This window comes from Trachinotus anak, unplaced genomic scaffold (assembly GCF_046630095.1).
Source record: "Trachinotus anak isolate AG129_WGS33_773 ecotype Australia unplaced genomic scaffold, CSIRO_AGI_Tana_v1 ptg000023l, whole genome shotgun sequence".
Taxonomy (NCBI): Eukaryota; Metazoa; Chordata; class Actinopteri; order Carangiformes; family Carangidae; genus Trachinotus; species Trachinotus anak.
In genome coordinates, this window is record NW_027273874.1 from 2,967,060 (window position 1) to 2,990,185 (window position 23,126).

At 42.9% G+C, this 23,126-nt stretch overlaps 1 protein-coding gene across 2 annotated transcripts; it reads right to left on the reverse strand.

The window, feature by feature from the left end:
• Positions 1 to 60: 60 nt before the first annotated feature.
• Positions 61 to 22,981, reverse strand: acin1b (apoptotic chromatin condensation inducer 1b). 2 transcript variants are annotated; one of them, XM_071458949.1, is made up of 17 exons: positions 22,814 to 22,981; positions 20,968 to 21,033; positions 20,760 to 20,871; positions 20,244 to 20,317; positions 18,600 to 19,958; positions 18,342 to 18,418; positions 12,918 to 13,038; positions 8,012 to 8,057; positions 6,764 to 6,909; positions 6,303 to 6,449; positions 5,891 to 6,062; positions 5,529 to 5,674; positions 4,552 to 4,659; positions 4,012 to 4,119; positions 2,656 to 3,037; positions 1,688 to 1,785; positions 61 to 1,580 (listed from the first exon to the last, which is right to left on the reverse strand). In XM_071458949.1, exons 1-17 carry the CDS (start codon positions 22,946 to 22,948, stop codon positions 1,260 to 1,262), a joined length of 3,618 nt encoding a protein of 1,205 aa, XP_071315050.1. In that variant the 5' UTR covers positions 22,949 to 22,981; the 3' UTR covers positions 61 to 1,259. The 2 variants fall into 2 exon arrangements, with proteins under 2 accessions (XP_071315050.1, XP_071315049.1); XM_071458948.1 differs by having other exon boundaries at positions 18,600 to 19,961.
• Between the last annotated feature and the right edge of the window lie 145 nt (positions 22,982 to 23,126).

Here is a 23,126-nt window from a genome sequence, read left to right on the forward strand (position 1 = left end):
GGTCATGATGCTCCTTTGCGAGAAACGACCACAAGTAAAAAAAAACAAAAGCAGACAAGCTGATAACCAATTTAAATTTATTCATTTTTTAAATTCTCGGTACATTCAGCACTTTGCAGGAGGAGAAAAAGCAACAGAATCAAACTATTTGGAACTAAAAACATAAAATTAAAAATATTAAAATTCTAACCATTACTCTATTAGAAGATAAACCTTTTACCTCCTCTTAAATATATATGATTGAAGGGTCATAGGAGGGATTTCCAACTGGAGACTTCAGTGCAGGGAAGGTCAGCTTCCAGTAATTGTTACAGAATAAATCTCCAACTGACTAGAATTTCATCCCCCTTGTTAATAATCCACCAAAGACAAACTTGGGCATTTGCTCGTCTCCCGCATCACCACAACATTTAATACCACGTCTCTTGGTATCGCACTTTTCTAGGTTACAGTGTTGAGACTTCGGTACCAGTTGCACCTTTGTGGGAGGTGAAGGTCATCACTCACTCAAACATCACCTGCTGTAACACAACAAGCCTCCAAGGCAGAAAAAAATAAACATGATCCATAAAACTTCAACAAAAAGAAAATAACTTGAGGGCCTGTGACCTAGTCGAATATATATATATAAAAAAAAAAACTTTGTGCTGAAGAGTGGAGCACTAAAACTGATCCTAGAAAATATTTGAAGGTCAGGGATCTATTTTGGACAGGTTTTATTACAGGGCTCTGAGGAGGAAGGAACTGTGCACCCACAGAACTAAAATAAAGAGGCAGGCTCCCAAACCTCAGTGGGACAAAATGCTGAGGCGAGCCAAAAAACCACCGCCCTCCCTGCTTCTTTTCTTCAACGGAGGATAATTAACAACACTACACAGAGTCGAGGAGGAACGCTGCTCTCTACTGGGGGTGGGGGGCAGCTGGATTTTGCTTCTGGAAGACAGAAAGAGAAAAGAAGACTGGGGAGTGGAACTAGACGAACTGTTATTTTACTATAAACCAAACATGTAATCAATGTTTCCTGTGTGATAAGGAGGTGGGGAAATGGCAGAAGTGTGTGGAAGACAACGCTGGCGTCAGAGTGGACGAATTAAAGCACTGGGGCAGGTAGTGAGGAGCAGACACAAGTCCTGAATTTGAGGCAAGAGAAATGCTTCACCACGTGGAAACTACCCCTCCCAAGACTTCCTGTCTGCTGTGTCCTGTGCTACACTGCTTCCCTCTCTCTCTCTTCAGCTCTGCCTGCAGCTGCCCACCCCTCAGCGGCGTCTGTCCCTGGGGTTGCTACGGCTACGAGACCGCCGTCCACTGCCAGCGCCTGTTGAGGGTCGTCTGGGCCGGTGGCCGCTGTCCCTCTTCTTGTCCCCCTCTCTGTCTCGGCCGCGGTCCCTCTCTCTGTCTCCGTCGGCTCCTCGCCCGGCTGCTCCGCCGATCACTGCTACGCCGCCGTCCTTCTCACGGCCCTTCAGCCTCTCTTTCTTCTCCTCTTCCCGCTTCTTGTCCTCCTCCTCTTGCTGTTCCTTGCGCCTCCGCTCTCGCTCCTTTTGCCGCTCGGTGCGGTCCAAAAGCCTCTGCACCGCCTGGTGGACACAAAGCATGGTCAAGTTACACGGTACAAAAAAAAAAAAAACCTCAACCAAAACCGACTCTCAGACAACAGCTGACTGAACAAGTGTGAAGGACCAACCTGCTCCTCGGTGAGAGGAAGCCAGTATATACACGGAGCCGCTTTGGTCTTGAGGAACAAGTCGTCTAGAAGTTTGGCCGGAGGCTCGTCGCCCTTCTCTGTTAGTGAGAAACCAGAACACATCATTAGAATAACAACCACTGACGAGGACAACAGGTTCCTTGCCATTCGCCATTCACCCGTTACATCATCACTGGATAAAAAATCAACTATAAAACAAACTGATGAACAGGCCCAGACTTCATCTGCTAGTTGAAGCTTATCATGTAATGATTCCATGTTTAATAAAGATACTGATATTGCATATAATATACTTATGATATCATTGATAATTGATATTATTGTGAGCCTTTGACTCATTACTTGAGAGTTCATTAGGTGTTTCTGTCTGCTGCACATGGATTATAACATCGGTAAATGTTGCATTGAGCGTTTCTTCTACTAGTCTTTTGAAGGATGAGATACAGGAATAATTTTTATTCCAACTTTATTCCAGCATCACTTAGGTTTTTCTAATTTTGCCTTTTTCTGTATCACAACATAAGAAGAACTGTTCTGTAACAGTAATATAATTATTTTATTTGTGCAGGCTGGGCAACAAGGGCAGAAGATTTATCTGTGATTTGACAATTTTTGTTTTAAGGTCAGTTGTTGTAACTCCTACAAACTCTCTAAAAATAAATATAATGTTTCCAGGTGGTGGTTGTAATGCTGACCACTTGTCAACCTGCTGAAAAATATGTAATAAATAATTCAGTGGAAGCTGTAGAGGGTGCTGTTGTATGGGTTCACTCTAAGGTAGAAGCAAATGGAAGCAAAACAGAATTTCCTTCTGGGGATTAATGAAGTTTTGAATTGTTACCATGCATTTTTTATGAGGGACTATCCTACTCGCAGGCTCCATTCTGGTCTCTCTTCTCTGTTCTCATTCCTTTTCCTCCCTCACATTTTTCTCCTTGTTCTCTTACCCTTCTTTTCCGTCTTTCTCTCCTTGCTCTTTGCTCTCTCCCTCCTCCTCCGCTCTCTATCTCTGGATCGAGATCGTCGTCCGTCCTCTCCTGGTCTTGCAAATTCCCGGACCTTGTCCCGGTCCCATTCCCGTTCACCACGGGCGCGCTCCCGGCGCTCCATCTCCTTCTCCCGCTCTGCCCACAGGTCCCGCACTCCTGCCACTCCTCGGTCTCGTTCCCGGTCTCGTTCACGCTCCCTGTCTCTGTCCCTGTCCCGGTCTCTTTCTCTCTCCCTGTCTCGCTCAGGCATCAAAGGGGGCAGCCGGTTCTGAGGACCACTTGGTTGGGCGACATGTTCTTCCTCCCTGTCTGGCTTCAGGATACCTTTGTGGAAGTCCAGCTGCAGAAAAAAGAAGTCAGGGATGTTCAAGTCTGATTGTGTGGAGAACATTTCATGTACAAATTTAGAAACAGATGCATAAAACATCTGGGGATCGTTTGGGCTTGACGTCTCATCAGAAATGTAAATCTGTACTTATAAATTGAAGCGATTATTACCTGACAACAACAAAGAAATCATACACAGCTAAATCTGACAGCTCTGTGTAGAAAACTGGTCAAATTTGCTTCAAGTATGACACAGAGATATTGGGCTATTCTGAAATACTTTCCCAGTTTAAACAAACCTGGAAGATGACTTGACACTGCCTACAGCTTAAAAAAAAAATCTCAGAGGTCTCGTAGTACAGTGTGTGGACGCTCAGCTAAAATGGCTCCAAAAATAAACCTGTTAATATTTTATTTCTCGTACCTTTTACTTTGGATTGTAATGGTTGCTGTTTGACACAGTGCACGCTTTAACAGGCAGAAATGCTGAATCACCCAGGGATGTTTGAGGGTATTTTTTTAAACACAAAAAGCTGATTTTCTAAAATCTGTAGAGTATACACACTTTCAGGTATATTATCTTAACCTTTACTATTTTCTGTATTTTTTCTGTTATAATATGAGTGTTTGTCCTCCCCAGGGGCATTGATTCAGTTCTTAAGTAATAATTACTGGATTTTGTTTATTTTTAGTCTTCTGTGTATTTTTCAAAATAAACAGGATTTCATTATGTAACTGGTGTGGTAAAATGATTTTTCTCTTCCAGTAACTAATTCTAAAAAATATTTACAGTATATATAATTTAAGTCCTTTCCTCTCTTTACTTTCCCACATTAAAAGTGGCAGAGAAAATGATTCATTTCAAACTGTAAAATAATGAAATTCATCCTAATTTTGAGATATGCTCTCCATCATCTACTGTAATGCAATTCATATTCCTTTAAGTGTGTGTTGGCAAAAGTCAAAAAGGTTTACGGCGTTCATTACCTCATCCTGCTCACAGAAGTCGACGCTGAGGACCTTGGGATTGCTCAGAGGCCATTTGACCCCGTGGATGGCGGCTCTGGTGGCGACTGCCTCCTCTGTTGTAGCGTACTACGATGACAGGAGGAGAGGAAAAGGAGAGATTGAAAAACCCTGTTAAAGGGTAATCACATCTTCACCAACACACACTGCAAAAAATAGACTGATGCAGGAACAGATGGAGCCAGATGGAGGCGAACACAAGGGTGATAGTGAGGTGAAGTGACAATAATCATACACGCGTTTCTAATCATGGCTGAACTCTAACATGTCTTCCTGCAAAAACAGATAGTACTGACTACATTTTTTTATATACAGAAATATTTCCAAAAGCTATTTCTGGGATAACAGAAGTAAACTAGTTGGCGGTCCACCTCTCACAAATACTCCCCCCACACTGAGCCTGTTCTAAAACCCTCACAACACCAAACACCAGTCATTAAAAACACTATTCTATTCCCAAACAATATTCTATAAACTCCCAACAAATTTTTTGGTACTCACTGTGACAAAGCAGTGAGACTTGATCTTGTCGATCCAGAAGCCCTCTTCCACCATGGTGCCTGTCCGGTTCAGCAGCTCTTTCAGCTGGCCCAGAGTGAAGGGTCGTACCTTAGGGGTAGGAAAAGATAACCAGTCAGTTATTGGAGTAAGCGTTTGGGGGGAAGGAGAAAATGACAGAGAGTCAGTGGCAGGAATCCCCACCAGTTTCAGTTTTGCTTTTTATATAGATTATTTCTACAGTAACTCAAACAGAGACACATCTGAAACTCATCACAGTTCAGAGGAAAAGCCCTTTTAATTTAGGCAACATGGTGTTTCCTCTGGTGCCACTTCATGTTTTCACCCCAATAAGCAAAGTTGTTTCTACATTTTACATCCATCCAAACTGTTCAACACAATGGTGATGGGCATTACAGTCTCACACCGTAGCTTTAGTCTGATAGTGTCATTTGTTTGGATACTGCAGTGTAAGACATCCTGTTTTCCAGACATTACTGAGACTGGGTGGCATTAGAAACCTGGTAGCCTTTGATCCATGTGTAACTTTAAGTCACAAGTTAAAAAAAAGTCTGCAAAATGCTAGTCATTAAATGTGTAATGTCTTGTCTTGTCATAGTCTGTTTAGTCATGCGCTGCATCCCCAACTTAAGGTGATGCTTGACTACAGCCATAATACCTGGGTAAGTGTTCCTGACTCTAATTATGGGTATGATGGTGATGTGGTTTCCACTGGCATCAATATATATACCTCATTCATGAAAAATGTGTATGGTGCCTTTGGAAATGCAGGATGTTTCTGTACAACCATTTCCCACAAATAATTTTTAATTTCAAGGCTCCTATTCAGCCAAAAAAAATATTTTTTTTGGTGAATTAATGTGAACCTTTCAGAATGGTTCAAACATAACACAAGTTTCACAGATTTGGAAAAAGAACAACACTTCTCACTGGGTTTTCTATGGTAGTTATAAACCCACCAGGTTGGTCACGTGGATGATATTTGAAACTTTGCCACGAGGTGGCGAGGGCTGCCGAGTTGTGCGGACGGGGTCGTCAATGGTGACGGACACGCCGGACTTCTGCTGACTGATGGAGCGACGCACCAGGCTGTCGCTGGGGGTGACTGAGGGAGAGATGAGGAAGAGGTGAGAAGAGTGAGGTGGACAGGTAAAAAAAGAAAAAAAAAAGAAGAAAAAAAAAGGGAAGGTGTATAATCAAGAACAGAGGGATAGGTGAAGCACCGCCTGAGGAGTGATGGAAGACGGAAGCAGCAAAGAGATTTGTAACCAACAATTTGCAGTAATTAAAATCCCACAAATGTTTCAGTGACGCAGTTCACCTTTTTTTGCCTCTCCGTCGAGGTTGACAGATGTCTGTGTTTCCGAGGCTTCCTCAGACAGACTGTTCTTCCTTTTGTCTCTGGAAGTCCTGCGTTGTTTTTCTCTCTCCGTTTTCTCCACCTCTTCCTCTTCATTAGTCTGGCCGTTTTCCTGACTGTCACCGGGGACGACCTGAGGAGGAATTACAGGTAGAAAAACACAAATGTGACAGTTTAAAACACACTGACAAAGACTCAGGGAAAAGCAGAATGTTGATTGGCTGTTAGAATAAAGTCACTATGGATATGTGATGTCCAAAGAGGAACCTCAGCTTTAGCATTTCTGTTAGCGTTGGTATGAAAAACAGTGTTCTCTTGTCTTCACTAGAATAAAAAGGTTTGCAGCTTGCAGCACTGATATGCCTTTCCCTACCTGTGTGACAGTGCGGCGGATCTTGAGTCCTTTGTCCTGATCACCATGGTTGGTGTCCATGTTCTCCTCGTCCCCAGATAGTTGCAGCTCCTCTGGGTGAAGCTCTACCACTGCCTCCTGGTTTACTTTGATGTCTGGGATCAAAGACTGAAGGACAGAGACGCAGATCAGAGGAAAAGAAAAGGGAAAGGGAAGAGAGAAACTGAACACAGCTCATTGTTGAGTCTCAAGACATTAATATGTATGTGGGTGGAAATTAGTTTGTTGAGGCATTGAGTCCTTGTCCTCTTATAGTTTGATCAGCTATTTGACATGAAAATGATCAGTTAAATATTGGCCTTCAGTGCAAATTATCAGCTCCATAAAAAAAAAAAAAAACGAAACCAAAACAACACAGATAAAATAAATGAAATCAAATCCGTTTCCCTCATTTTCCCAGACTGAATGTGCTGTGTCGGTACCTTCAGTGAGTCAGTGGTGATGCTGATCGATGGTTTCTTAGCAGTGACTGCTGTGCTGGAGCCCCACCGCCTCTTCCTCCCTGCTGCAGTTCCTGTTTCAGGATCTCCTGCTCCTCCATCTGTGGTGGCTGGAGAAGTCTTACTGCCTGCAGGAGTCAAAAAAAAAGTAGTTTATCACTGAGGAGAGATGATGTACTCCGAGATGGATGCTGATCAGAACTTCACTAAAAAGTCACTGCATCTCAAAACCTACGAGCAGAGATGTTAATTTAAATAACTGAACCTAAATAGTTTTGCCATAAATGTCAATATCTAAGTTTACAAATTTAATTGAGACATTAAATAATTTCAGCAACTATTTTTCAATGTTGAATAATTTAAAAGAATGTTAAACAAGTTATTACACGTGTGTTGTGATTTTCGTTGAAAGCTATTCTAATCTAAATTCTGTGCACAATACTTTATGTGGAATACTTTTTACCACAAAGAGCTGATGGAAGTACAGTATGTGGTGGAAAAATACTAGGAGCCACGCAGTAGATCTGTATAAAGAGCAAAGTTACTGAGGCCACAAGCATGAACAGGGTCTTTGCCACACTACAGTCCAATAGTATGAAATACTGAATCTTAGCGACTGTCAATGTGTTAACAAAACAGCACATTAACTGTAGTCCAGTGTTTGTTTAAATATCACTAATGAATCTGTGTTTTTACTGTGCTACAACAGCACTTTGCTGTGAAAGGATAAGCCTGGTGTCATTTTGTTCTACCATCCATAAAAAGTGTGAATTCATTTACATATTTGACCCTGTCAGACAAGCCTACTGAACTCTCACTGAAAAATTTCTCTGGATCCTACCTGCGACGTGATCACTGTTAAAGTTGAGGTTTTTCTTTCAGATTTTAAATGTAAGGCTAGCTTTTAATCATCCTACATCTACAATCTAACGATCCTATAATAAATTAAAGATAAAGTCACTTTAATCCAAAATTAAAATGAAGTCTACGTCTGGAGGTCATGCAGACTTACAGCACTGTGGTTCTAAGTGAACGCCTACACACTCAGCATGACAGTCATATGCTCTCATGTTCCCACAGCTTGAATCATAGGCATTAATTTACAGCTGGAAAATATATCCTGCACAACTGTGGGTGGAGTATTTTCTTTTTCATTCTTGTTTCTTTCCCAAGTCTTCATGTAGGATGAAACATCCAGGAGTCGGGAAAACATTTAACTGGTATACTCACTGGTCAAGGATATCTTGCGAGCAGCGAAAGCCTTAGGAGTGGTGCTCTGGAAGGGGAGAGAGACAGAAAGAGAACATACAGAAACCCCAGGGGTGTGGGGCAAGATGAGAACCAAGAGTCCAGACCCAAACAGGCATCAACAGAGAGGGGGTGAAACAGGACAGTGACGGAGGGGGTGGGGAAGGGGGGTTAAGTAATAGAAGCCTGGAGGCTTCAATTGTACTACATTAAGAAGAGAGGGTTCTTTGGTCGATACAGAGAGACTCCAGACACATTTCTGCCTTCCACCTCTGCTCAAAGACACTGAAATAAATCATTACACATCTTCCCTTGTGTTTAAGAGTGTGTGTGTGTGTGTGATTGTGTGTGTGGTAGACTCTAGAGGACAAAGTGAGTACATGATGTGCATTAGGACATGAGCGGGCCTGTGTGAAACTCAAACTGGATCATATCTTAATATGGTGTGATATTACAAGATGGTATGCACCAGAGTACTCACAGGACCGATCCTGTCACTTTATAAGCCTGCCCCAATTATTTCATGTTTTTAAGTGCTTATTCTGGTCCTTCTGTAATTTAATAATCTCAAGATATATTTTAAAAGGTATGTCTTAGCTTTTCTTTTTTTTAAATATATGTTCTTTAAAGAATAGCTTTATCAACATTCAGAAAGAAACACCTAAATTACTGCTAAATAATACCAACATTAAAAATCATCATGAATATTATTGCTTATTTCAGAACCAGCCCCTGTAATTTTCTAGGAGCTTCAATGTCGTCCAGAACAATGACGTTTATTAACAGGGAGGACGGGAACTATTCCTCCCTGCCACTTGTATATTAATCCCAACCAAATGAGGCTTTCAGTCTATAAATTGTGCGATAGTAGCATATAATTCCTGAGTAGCCGTAACATTATCTGTCATGGTGTTCATTTAACATCCACATTATTACATGTAGTTGTACATCCAGCATGCTGATGAGTTCTGAGAAGCAGAGGTGGAGAACTGAGTGTTGAAGCCTCACAGATCACAGTCAGCAGGACTATCGATACTGCAGTTAAAATTCACCTTGAAGATTTACTATATTTAACAGTCAACTGTAGATCAACAGTGTGGTCAAATGCATGATGAGTGTCAAATTAAAACTGCAGTACACGTGACCGTTCAAAACTTTGTACTAAATTACAAAGAGAAAAATAATTCACCCCTCTTATTTACAAAAAAAAAAGATCAGGAGGAAAGAAAATGTTTCTTTCTTTTTTTTAACAGTTAATCATTTAAAATTTTATACATTTTAAATAGAGGTATAATGACAAGTCATTTCCTGGTACCATTTGACACCTGATTCCTTACTGGCTCGACTATGGCCCAACCGCACGACAGTGTGTACTGTATCTAGGCAACAAGGATCCAATCAGAGTAGGCAGAGGATTGAGGGCGGGGCTCGATTTGATTGTGCAGATTAGCCACCAGGCAGGAACTTATCACTGGATTGGACTTTTTTCTTGATTGGGGCTGGGGAGAAGTTTTCTGGATTGTCACGTTTCAGTCTTTTGGGAAGCCAGCGCTTTTTAACTGTCTTGTGATGGATTCTGACAAGGGTCAGGGTGAGGTATACTTTGTTAGAGTCCAAGATCTGTGAGGTACATCTGATGATTAAAAAAAATCCATTGGCTTGAATTTATAGTCTTTAATTGTCAAAGGTGTCCATGTTCTCCAATATACAATCCCGAGAGTCTTTCTGACATTTGGTTGTATCTGAAATGTCAAAAAGATAAAAACAAGTTGTCCTCTGAGGTGTTCATTTGTTGTCCAAGAGATTTGAGCTCCTGTTTTTATAAGTTCACATGGTTTCCATAACCAGAAAGTTTGCTAAACACTTCCTGAATTTGTTTTGCAGGTTGGCAGCACAGGAGGAAAGACTTTCTCAAGTGTCTTAATGGGAATAAGTTGGAAAAACAATCCAGGAGCATTTGGCTTTGTGAAATTACAATCCAAGGATGTTGTCAAAAGGAGAGGGCTTAGGGCATCACTGGCATGAATGCCCCTACACTCACATGAAGTCATTTGAGATGCAAGGACCAGGTTGTGGGTGTAGTGAAGAGATGGACTTATAAATAAATAAATCACAGCAGCAACTGCAGTTATCCATCTGCCAGATCCACAGCAGCACATCTTGATTTCCTGGTGAAAAATCCACTTAGTCAAACTTGAGTTCACTGACAGTGGGAGAGGCGATGATTCGTTGACATAACCAGCTCTCATGGCCCAGGTGTGGATGATCAATGTCAAAGTGTGCCCACAAAAAGCCACGGTGCATAATGCATTCATGCATGTTTGGCATTACGTCCTTTGAAAGTCTCTGCTACAGTGGAGCTGGTGCAGGGTCCAGGGGAACAGTTCTCTTGTGATCACATCGAGCTGGTGTGACAAAATTTACATGCAGTCAAAGAGTTGAGGATTTTATTTGCACAGCTGAATAATAAATGTCCCTTTTAAAAGGCTGGTTAGCTTGTCAAGGTGGAGAATGGCTGTTAGCCTTACAAGCTCAACCAAGAAGGGTGATCCAGATGTTTGACAGTAAAGGTCCACAATGTCATATCACATCCAAAAATTCTCCATTAAAAGTCCAACAAACATCTCTTCCAAGCAGATTATTTCATTTGCTCCACTGGAGTGTGTTTTAAAGCTTAAAACTCAAAGTAATCATCGTGTAATGCTCTAGTCACTGCACAGGTTATTAGAGCAGGTCTCAGTCCAAAGTCATTACTCCACCCCACAAGCAGAGGGCAGCATTGGTTGAGGTAGAGGTAAAAATGAGACTGCAGAGCCGAAAAGTTTTGTCTTTTTTCTCAGTTGCCTCTGGCTTTTGGAGCACAGAGGCATGGATGTTGGGGGGACGACACTCGGAGACTGTGCGTATCCTCAAAATGGCAGATGGGGAAGGCAGGGAGAGGGGGAGGCGATACAGAGCAATAAACACACTCCCCTTCCCTTACCCCATCATTCATCACCACCACACACAAGTGCAGTACAGTCCAGTCCGGTTCAGATCAGCGAGCAGGCTTCCAACCCCTGAGGCTGGGTTACCATGACAACTGTGTGCTGCTGCAGTTACCATGGCTGCCGCTGCTGTCGGTGGTGGTCTGATGCAAGATCCAGTCCCTGCTGGCTCAGCGCATCACTGGAGGGCTACAGGGGAGGCCTTGCAGGCTCAGGTTTTACTCAGTGCCATGTGGTTGCAGACTCTGGGCCTAATTCAGGTACCAGCGACGCACTTGGGCATAGCGGGACAGGAGTTGTAGGAGTAGGAGGAGGAGTGGAGGAGGTGTTGGTGGTGGTGGTGGTGGTAGTAGTAGTACGCAGCAGGTACCATTAGGGGCAATGGAAGAGGCATGGGCACCTTCATAACAAAGCAATCAATGGGGTTTTAAACAGCAATCACACCATAAATATATATAGTGAGAGTGAAGCGTTCATGATGGGATACAAAGGCAAAAGATGTAAAGTAAGGGGACAAAGAGGGGAAGAGAGACAGTGATTAAAAGAGAGAGAGGCAGTTGTGAGAGGAGGAAGCGAGAGAGCAGGGAGAATGAAAACAGGGTGAAAGAAACAGCAGAAACAAGCCCTGATGCATCTCTACACACACTGTCAGGGTCCATTACTCATATAAACCCAAGAGGGAAACGAAAACCACAAACACACATACACAGCAAAAAAAAAAGGCACATGCTGATAATAACTTCAATGGCACAGAAGCTCACCAGTAAATGTAATTTAGGTACTCAAGATAAGATCGTGCAATTTAACGCATCTTATGCTGATCTTCGTCTGGTGTCAACAGCAGTAGCTTGTGTAGGTTTTATCTGCCAAAGCTTTGTACTGTGCTTCGTTGTAAATGTGAAAATATATATATATTTATTTTTTTTTTTTTATTTTTTTTTTTCATTTAAAGAAGGGACGCTGCATGTGATAGCATTATGTGAAATGCTGTGGTCTTACACAATGACTCTGAAGACCCTGACAGACCTTGCAGAAGAACTTGTGCTGACAAAGGCAGACTTAGTAATTACTTTTGGAAGATTTTCTCTTCAGTACAGTGCAAAGATGACTGTCACAAGAGCAGAGGCAAGAAGATCAAGAGAAACTGGACCAAAAAGCTCCCTCTCATCAACTATCTCTGCCACCGGTTCAATGCTCTCAATTGTTTGAACTGCTGTTGGAAAGAGCTGAGTAGTGCCAATATTGCCAAATGCACCATAAAAACTAAGAGCTGTAGTCGACCACAGACGATAAACAGTGATCGATAATTGACTTGGTGTGTCAGGGCCCTGAGGTTTAATGTTTCCACTTTCTCTCACTGCCTCCCTGAAACAGTGATATGAGGAGCATGCACTCTCTGCAGCATGGATGTCTAATTTAACACACTATTACCATTACTACTTGCATTCCAGCAGCATCGGCTCTTAACACGCCTCTAAAAAGCCCAGCAACACAATGGAAGTGTGTGTGAGATCATCTATGTGAATGAGCAGGTTATAAAATATTAGTTGCATTAAACACAGATGAAAGGATTAGTTCATTCCTATTTACTTCAGGACCCAACTCCAACTCAACCCCCCTTTGTTCACCTATAATCAATTGTGCAAACTTCTAACTGAGTTTCCAGTTGAGCATTAAAGAGGTTAAACACTGTAGAAACTGCACAGAGTAAAAATCAAAAGGATAAAATCTCCACAGGTGTCAAAGGCACAAGTGACTGTTAAAACATTGGAGTTGTGTTGGTTTTGAGTGACCCTCTAAACGTCCGCTTCCGGCTACACATGCTTATATGTGAATGAGAATGCAGGTTAGTGGGAAACAAAGCAAAGACTCGGGCAACCCCACCCTCTCAGTGACCTTACCTCCTCCAGGCGGTTCTCGTTGTTCTCAGGCTCAGCCCCGGAGGCCGGCTGCTGGGCCATGGAGCTCTCCGAGTCCGGTTCCACCTCTGTCACAGCGGCTGCGCTGGGCTCCGACACCTCCCTGCAGGATTCAGAAACAGTTAGGGTGAGGAGTGAAGGGTGAGAGAAAATAGGCTTTGGCTCAGGGTCACTACCATTCTGACTTGGACCAGGTGACTGATCGGTAAGTGTCTGGTCTCACCTGGTTATAAGCTTGTTATTTTGACTGCCCCCGTGTTAGTTTTTCTAAATTAATCTCTGAAGATGCTTCCTGATGACTGCAAGTTGTGACGTGGCAGCTGACAAAAGCCAATATTGGACACTTGCTGTCTTTTGTTAGTGATACATATTTTGAACATTTGAGTTTTGAAGTAATTGGTAGTGACCACAATCATACACTCAGTCACTGTGATGACAAGGCCTGGCAGCACCTCACGTGTTTACTGTCACTACCTGACAACCTGAGAGTGGGTGTGACAGTCGTGGTGACAGAAGGATGAAGCGCATGAAAGAAATACCAGTATCACAACTGTTGAACATTTTGCTTGGGTTTTAACTTATATGTGACAAAATCTAAATAATGTCATGCTTATTAATGAAAATAAAGCGATCCCCTTCAGTTATGGATGCTGCATCAATGAAACATACTAAGCATGAGTCAAAGTGGTCTGGCTGGTCAAGTGACAAAAATCCTCATGTTAATCCTGAGAGATCAATTTGTTGTCTCAAAGCAGCTCTGCTCTACAAGTCTCTCTGCTTCAGATACTGAAGATAAAGTTGAAACAATCAGTCGATTTGCTGACCAACAGAAAAGTAACGTGGAATAATTTTGTAAGAGCAAACTTAACCTACTTACAGCTTCTCAACTGTTTGATTTCTTACAAACAATTTTATGACATAACCTGGAGTTTTAGGACATGTAACATTTTTCATTAGTATCTGACATTTTATATATCAAACAATTACTTTATTAATCAAGAAAATGATCAGTAGGTAAATATGGATAGATAATAACCATTTGCTGCAGATCGAAGACGATCCAGGCAAAGAGGAGCAAGACTGTGTTCAAGCTCAGCTCTTGAGCCTGGGTGATGTGAAGGTTAGTGTGAGAGGAGACAAGATGATGTGTAGGACAAGACAGAGCAAAACACTGGAAGAGTCAGAGGAAGGGTGCTGGAGGCCAATGATCTGGGTCACTCCTGCTATAAATAACTCACCAGCTAACTGACACCCAGGGTCACAGACACTCCTCAAACTAACTCATCGTCCACGACACACACTCGCAGCTGACTCCGCGTGTGTGGTCTTCATCTGATCTATGCTGGGTCATTATAAAAAAATAAATAAAACAACTCTAACTAAGCCGATGAAAGCCATGCTCTGTGGTTACTACAGGTTACACCTCACGCAGCCAAAGGCTTCCTCGCTTTTTATTTTATTGCCGTAATCTGCAACAGAGCAGAACCAAACAGATATCATCATTATATTTTTAGTTACCCCCTCAGCTTCCCCTGCCAGCATTATCAGAAGCCTCCTCCACTGCCTCCGTGTGACGACACAGGCACTGAGGCAGCACCCTGTAGGTGGTAGGATCACATCCTCTAGCATCCTTCTCTCCATCGCAGTGCACATTCCCCTCTATTGTTTAATTCATTATGCGGCTCTTTGCACTGCATTTCATTTAGTTCAACTGTAATGTTTTCATCAGTTATTGCAGAAAATCCAGCAATGCAGTCATTTTTAGAAAGCAACGGAGCGAGTCGAACATGTGATGACCTGTAAATAATCGTTTTCTGTTTACCACCCAGACAATGCACAAACTGCAGGTAACAATTATTCTCATTATCGATTAATCTGCCAATTATTTTCGCACCTACTTGTTAAGTTTGTGAAACACTGGAAAACAGCGAAAAGTGCCCATTACAATTTCCTTAAGTCTTCAAATACCCCAAACCCAAAACTATTCACTTTACTATTTTATAAGATTAGAAAAAACAGCACATTCTTGCAACTGAGAATCTAGAGCAAATGATTAATCGACTATCAGTTGCACATTCATTTTCTGTTGATTTACTTTTACAAAAATAAAATTCACTCCCTCCACCTCAGACTTTTCAGACCGACCGTAAGAATAAAATTATCTCTAGCTTGCAAACTATTAGGCCCGTGGTCTCACAGGGCCAGCTCAGCTCAGACAGCCAAAGCTCAGCTTTTCTCTTTCTCCATGATATGAAACACTGCCACTGGCAAAGTTTCTTTAGCACGAGGGCCTGTAATGTTAGTTTCTGAACTACTGAAATCTACCCACAGTGTTAGGAGAGCCTGTTCAACCTCCTTCTCTAGAGATTAGTCACTGGCAGAAGTGTATGCAGAGGGACAGCATTTTCCCCTCCTCCACGCCACACCATTTCTCCTCGTTTGCCCTAGGTGTGGATGTCAGTGTCTGTGTGTGTGTGTCTCTTTGGCAAGGCCAGGGGCACACCTGTGTGGGCTATAAAGGGAGACAGATGTCAACTAGAAATACAACCCATTGGGATCAGGAAAAGCAGAAAGGCCAGGCCAAGGTGATGTAATGATCACCGGCTTTTTCTTCTCAAATAACAGCCTTGAAGCCCCTTCGTTCTACATTTCAAAAAGCTTTGTATTCATATGATTAGGCTGGAACGAGGAGGCATATTGAAGTGCCGCTTCAACCTGAGGAACAACATCACAATCTGTAAAATGTATCATATAATAAATGCTTTTCTTCTCAAAAACCTGAAAGAAAAGCAAACGTGAGTACAGCGCAACATGGGGCACCAATTCTCATTCATCACAGCTCAACGGAATTACTTAAATCGTGTCCTAATCAACAAACAGGACTCATAAAATGAACCAAAACATTGTCACTGATCAAATCACACATGTAGTCAGCTCCCAGGGAACAAGAGTGTGAGTACTGATGGCAGCTGGGAGAATTATATCACACCATAAGGGCCCATTCACACTGACTGTACAGCTAACAGATGTCTGCTTTAATGATCTCCCTTGACAACAGTGAGATCATTAACAGCTACAGCCACACAAATCCAAAATTACAAATATAGTCCTCTGTGGGCTAGACAAGATGCAGTACAGTATGGACATGACTGAGCCTTAATGGACAACAAAAACCATGTTCTCATTTAGAAATAATAAACATATTTTCTAATATATATAAAAACCTCATCTTTTGGCTTCCTCGCCTAAAGATGAGGTCAAGAGGACAGAGGGGAAAAAAATTACTGTCCAAATGCTTTTCCCCATCACACTATGAAATCTGAGCCCATTACTTATTCATCAATATGTTCCTTCATTCAAAGGCTATTTTAGGCACAGATCAAAGAAAGGAGACCCCATCCCCCCTAAAAAAAAAAAAAAAAAAAAAAAAAAAATCTTCCCTGCTCCTTCATCCAACAAAAGAGTCTCACGATGTACCCACCCCCGGTCCTCACACATGTAACCCGCTCACAACCAGGCCAATGTGAACTAATGACATGAAATTTAACAGGCAGCAATGAGCTGCTAGCTAACCAGCAACGTAATGTACATCCAGTCAGAAACGACAGGCTGAGCCCGGATAAGTTCACGTATCCCCGTTGCTTTCTGGATAAGTGGTGTAAAAGTACAACCAGCAACCTGGAGCCTTGGGTCGCCCTCTAGGCTCACTCTTACCCGTTTTTGTTGCCTTCGGACAGCATTATGGCCGGCCTTGAAAGGAAACCCCCGGGGATAAAATAAAATAAAACAACACTCTGCCGCTGCCGCTTATTCCGGTCTGGCGTGGGCTGAAATCGGGATCGCGAAACACAAAAAAAAAACCCGGCCGCGGTGATTTTTGCTGCTGATTAGCCGCACACTGCGTCGGTATCAGGGATGCAATGCATGCATGACGGCCATGTTGGCTAGCGAGTCCTGTGTCAAGCCAACCAGCGTGGGGGAAAGAACTACCTTCCGGTCAAGGATTTCCAAAATAAAGGCGCTGCTCAAAAATTCGAAAATATAACCGCAAAATAATCTGCTGCCAGCAACAAGGGCAAAATACACGAAAAAGACCGAATAGAAAGGCAATAGAGGAACGGGAAAGGGATTCATTTCTCGCTTGAGAGAAGCAGCAGCCGGTTGCGGGGCCACAAGACATACAACCTGCTATAATTAGGAGCATTACAGAGAAAGCACCAGCATGTTTACAACAGTCTGGTTTAAAACATCTTGGAGGCATGCTGTCAGCTCTGACCAATGTTTTTAATTGGAACAGACATTTTCTATGCCTGTCCATACTGACAAATGATCATGAAGAAATTATTGCAACAGTTTTGGAGCACTCAGTTTTGTCTAAGCCATGGAGTTTTCAAAAGCACAAATATCTCAAATAAAAGTTTAAGAAATTCACATTAGTGCATGTGTCATAATATTCAGCTTCAGTGCAGACACAGTCCTTTCTGTTGTAATAGTAGATATTCCATAAATATGTTTAAAGCATGATAAGGACAAAAACCTCGTTGTCTATTAGCTAACATTAGTTGATATGTCACATCAAAAATATGGATACATTTTTAGAGTTTTTAAGGTTTTGGGAATTGTTTACTCCATATCTGCTGTTCATTTAAAATACACATTACTGTTGCACTTTCCTCAAATGGCCAGTAAATCTAAGCCAAACATACAGGGGAAAACATGACAAAAAAAAATGTCATCATCAACCGCAATATCCCAAAAACCTTGTTCAAAAACTCACCTGAGCGTCATCAGTAAGACCGAAAGCAGGCTTAAGAGTGGTTCTGTGATTTCATCATTGTGTTTAACTTAGCATCTCTGAGAAGGTTAATCTTGAAATATGATGATCACCCCTGCCATCAAAGTCAAAAGTAAGCTGAGATATCCACAAAGGCGAATCATAAATACAGCCTTGTGTTTCTTCTGTGATGAATTATTCAGCAACATTTCTCAGTGATCAGCACCGATGATTTAAGTGTTATATGGGTGCTTCCAACGTTTATTAGTGAAATGTGAATTCCATTTTGTCCCGCAAACCATAGATTTGTTAGAGAGGCCTGTTCTAATTCAAATGGTTGACACTAAATACAAAAGGCAGTTAGGAACAGAAAAATTCTGAAGGAGTGAAGTTTAGGAAAGGATACACATCAGTGCCAAGAGGCTGCAGGCCTATAGAGAGAATAGAAACCTGGAAAAACACTAGATGAATTTGAGACACATATCTTTGTATATATGATATGACAGTGAGCCACTAGAAAATTGTATGCACATCATATCACACCACATTTTTCAGTAGCATACACAGTAGTAAAAATGATAGAGATTACACTTCTTATTAAGATGATCTGTATTTTAATGATGGTTACTGACCTTTTTGAGAGGTATCGTTTCTCTGCCTCTTTACCCAGGTTAGTCTTGTTCTCCTCCTCTTGTCCTTGGTCTACCTTCTGTGGAATTATTCAAAGTAAAAACAATGAAAGGCAAATAGCAATATGCTCAAAGAGATTTAGTTTCAGATGCATGTCAGTATCAGCCATGAAGGAAATCATGTTCACAAACACTATACCTTACATATATTTATCAATGCCGTAGTGAATGACTGACACCTACAGCAGTTTGATCACTGACCTTCTGCTGCCTGGCAGGGCAGGGTTTATCCCGGGAGGAGGAGGATGATTGTGATGAGCCTGAAGACGAGTCTGACTTGGAGTCAGAATCTGATGAGGAACCTGAATCTTGTGCCTCAGTCACAACCACCCTGTCTTTGATGGCTGTCTGCTGTTTCTTGTCCTGCTCCTCCTTCAGCCGTTTCTCCTCTCTTTTCTTCTCTTCTTCCTGATGTTTTCTCTCTTTTTCTTGCTCCTCTTTCTGACGCTGTTTCTCCTCCAATTCCAGTCGTTTTCTCTCCTTCTCCTTCTCCTCTTCCAAGCGTTTCTTCTCTCTCTCCTGTTCTTGTGCTTTCCGTCTTTCTCTCTCCTTCTCCTCCTTCAGCTGCCTCTCTTCCTCCATCTCTTTGTTTTCTTGCTGCCTCTTTCTCCCCGGTCTTTGCACTGGAGATTCACTGGAAGACCCTGCAGAGGAGTGTGCTGTATCTCCGGACGTTCCCGCAGATGAGATGGGCTCCGCTGCACGGAAAGCCCCCTCTGACTCCATCTTGTGCGCGAGCAGAGAAAGCGGTCCTGGCCTGCTCTTCACAGCCGGCTCGGGACTGCTGGAACGAGAGCTCGAGTCAGAGTCTTGCCTCTGCATGGGTGGGAAAGACGCTACCCTGGGGCCACGTGCTGGCTCGGGGCCATCTCCCTCCTGGTTGTCTGGGTCTGGTGGGCTCTGCTTGGGCGTGTCAGGCAGGGGGAACAGGTCAGGGGGTGGAGAGGGAGGAGGCGTGGGGTGGCGCAGCTGCATGGGGGTGTGGTGTACCTGTGGTGGTGGGATGTGCTGTGGAGGCTGAAGCTTGCGTTTGGATCTTGCACCTGCCGATGGGACACTGGGAGGCATCTGCTGCGGCTGGGGAGGGACTCTGTTTCCCCTTCGTGCCGTGCCAGGACCAGGCCCCCAATCATCATCATCCTCACTCTCATCATCGCCGTCATCTTCGTCACTATCCTTATGGACACTGCTTCCTGCTGATACCCCAGCAGATCGGCTAAGGTGGAGGACAGAATGAGCTGATCCTGGTTCACTTGGCGCGGTGCCCTCCTTCTCCTGGGCACGGGGCACAGCAGGGGGCACACCCTGGCGTTCAGGCTTACCCAGGACGCGCACTGATAGGGAGGCTACAGCGCGGGGAGGAGAAGGGGCTGGTGGCTCCTTATGTCCTTTGGCTCGCAGCGTCCTGGATCCTGGAGCCTCAGGGGCCTCCATGCAGTGGAGGGTAGTACCGGGGCCCATGTCACTGCTGTATGCCACCATCCCATGACCCAGCACCGAAGTTCCTCCTCCTCTCTCCTCTGCCCTGGTCAGTGTGGGCTTAGAGGGTATAGGGCAATGCTGCTGGGCAAAAATATCAACATGACATTTGATGTACATTTTGTGGCATTTACAAGTGAAGACAGAAACATAGTTTAAACATCTACGCGTTTCAGAAACAAATCTGCATAAAATAAAAAGCACTAGCTACAATTTGGCATGAGAAGCAGAAAACTGAGAGACATGAGAAAACAAGATTTTTCACAACATTTTCTAATCAGTGTGTAGCAGCTTAGTGTGTCCTGTTTAGTGGCATTAAACTTTAGTTTTGCTCCTTTGATTATTCAGTGTGTGGACGTTACTGACCTTGTCAGAGACGTAGGAAGAGCTGTCATTGTCCTCCGAATGCTCTTCGTCCTCCTCTGGCACTGCTGGGCTTTCTGTCAGCGAGGGACATAAGGCAGGGGTTAAGGGTCAGCACCACAGTGAGGATTAAAACTCATGACACACACCCACTGGATCCTAAACAATCTAAAAGAGATAGATCAGTCTCTCTCGAGTCTCCTTCTACACTGTCGCAGGTTGTTCTATAAAACCTAATATAATTTCAGATGGTATTTTTAAACACATTATTATCTTGTCTTATAAAAAACTTAAGTCATTTTTCACTGCGATGTATATCAATAGTGCTCGGGTAATATGACTACATCTGTGTCACATGGAGTCATATGTGTATGATGAGGGATTTATTTTAAAAGCCTTTATGTAATCTAATGTGGGAGCTAGTTGCAATCTGTTTCTGAGCATGTTCATTCGTACATGTTATTAATGTGGCAGAGACTGTTTATTGCCTGACTTGTGGTTGTGTGTGTCATTTTATACCATCAGCCTCTTCCTCTTGCTGGGCTTCTCTCTCAAGTTTCTGGCGCAGGAGCTCCTGCTGCTTGGCCAGGTACTGTTTTATGAAGCTGTTCTGGCACATCTCCTCCCCGATCTATGACATGGAAAAGTCCAAAAGAAAGATATCATATCACTTAGAAATCATATCAGATATGGTGTCTTTAAAAATCTTTTAAAACTCTCCTCCTACCTGAGAGTTGGGCTGCAGCCCACTGTGGGAGGAGGATGACTTCTGTAGGTTTTCCAGCATAAGAGCCTGTCAGGAGAATAAGTAAGGAGAATTATTTAAAATGTAAAATTATACTACAGATACAAAAACAAATGCAAACCAGATGCTGTACTTTGAGGGCTACTCCAGCATCTCACTCCCATTTCAAAAACTGTTAGGGGTTTATGATTTCTTGTTTTTAATGCTTGTCTGTGTATTTATTAGTCTCCTGCCTTTTTATTGTGGGGGAGAGAGCTTCAACTATGTCTCCTGGCTGGACTCAAACTGGGGACTTTGTGGTTCGGGTCAGCATCTTAATCCCAAAACCACAGAGGTGTATGAAGCCTCCCTCCAACAATAAATACAAGTTCAAAGATTGTATCTAAGATTTAAACACAACATCAAGAGACACTTAACTAAATGAATACTAGTGTACCAGTGTTTCTCTAACTTTTGGAAATACAACCACCAACTTTTACATTATTATTTTTTTTTTTTTACAAAACTCTTCTCACATATTTTGTATATTGCCCTAATTTACAAACTATTGAAAGCTTGGCTCAGTTGCACCCTGGCCCAAGACAGACAAGTGTTTTGAATGCATGAAAATCACAATGAAACTGGTGTGCACCTAAACAGAAAACATGCCAGCGGCACTGCATTGTGATTCTATGGCGAACTAATGGCAGTGACATATTTTTAATCAGCTAATATGTAGTTTTCTTTGGCACAAAATATGACATGCATTTCTAGGCCCTGCTCTTGCATTAGTATGCTATCCTTTGAAAAGTACGTTTTCAGAAAGCCCCCAGGGCCATGACTACCACTGAGGTCACATCCACTCTCTAGGTTTGAGCAACCAAGGAAGAGGTTCAAATTCATCGGCTTTAAACTAACATTTGAGGGCGTTCTGACAACCTAGTGACTGAGATGTACACCATGTAATTACAAAATCCCCATGTTTACTGTTTTCTCAATCCACTACCAATGAATCCAGTATATTTTTGACTCTAAATACACATACACACAAAAATACATGTGACCACTAGTAGGCCCAGTAGGATTCATTATTGAGCTTCATTTCTAGGAATGTGGAGATGCCTTTGACGCAGCACTTACATCACAAATTTTGGGAAATAAAGTTTTCAGATATTAAATGAGAATTAATTGAGTAAAGAAACGTTTATTAAAAAAAATAATAATAATAATTTTATGCTTTATTTTAGATGTCTGGTAACATTTTTCTGTTGCTGAGGGCACTGAAGACACATGACCTCAGTATTAGTAAAATCCTCGCTCCGGCCCTGAAACCTGTGGTTGTTTACGGACCGAAGCTCTCGCACAAAACAACAACAACAACAACAACAACAACAACAACTCAAAACAAAATCACTCGTCGGTGAAGCTCGGAACATTTTGTTTACATCGCGATGCGCGCCCCCGTCACTCTAACGCACACACAGAAAGCGCGGGCACGGCCGTGTACCGTACACTGTGTGCGGCTGCTCGGTTGCTTACACTCAGCTTAGGCCTCGACTTGACAGGTGCACAGTTCAACTGTGAGCAACACGATGCACTTACGAGCAGTCACCAGCTAAGTAGGAACTCGGTCGGTAGGCAGCTTGTTTACACTGTCAACTACAAATAAACCGAAAACAAAAACTGTTGCTTGCGTGTAATAACGTGCGCAAGACGATTTATGTATTCCCGCTCCCGAGCCCCACACACCGTTACGGCCTCTACTGTTAACCCCCCTCCTCCGTCTCTCTCCGCCTCCTGAACTTAGCCAGACTCGACACAGGCGTCCACAACATTGGAGAAAACTCACCCCTTTCAGTCGCTTGATGAGTGTGTTTTTCTGCCCGCTTTTCGGGAGGTTTCTCTGCTCCAGAGCGGCTTTCAAATCCGCGACTCGGAGCGATTGTAGAGGTTTCCCATCTAGCGTAATATCTTCGTCCGCCATTTTGCTCCCTCCGCTCGTCTAAACTCCAACAAGCGTCGCTACGGCTGCTTCCCAGCGTCACAGCTCGGCAGTTTCCGGAAAAGCTCGGTTTCTCCGAGTCACATAACAGTACCCCCGGAGCACTTATTTAACAAACTTAACTCTCAGTTCAAGACGACTTTGTCCCGCTGTAGTGCCT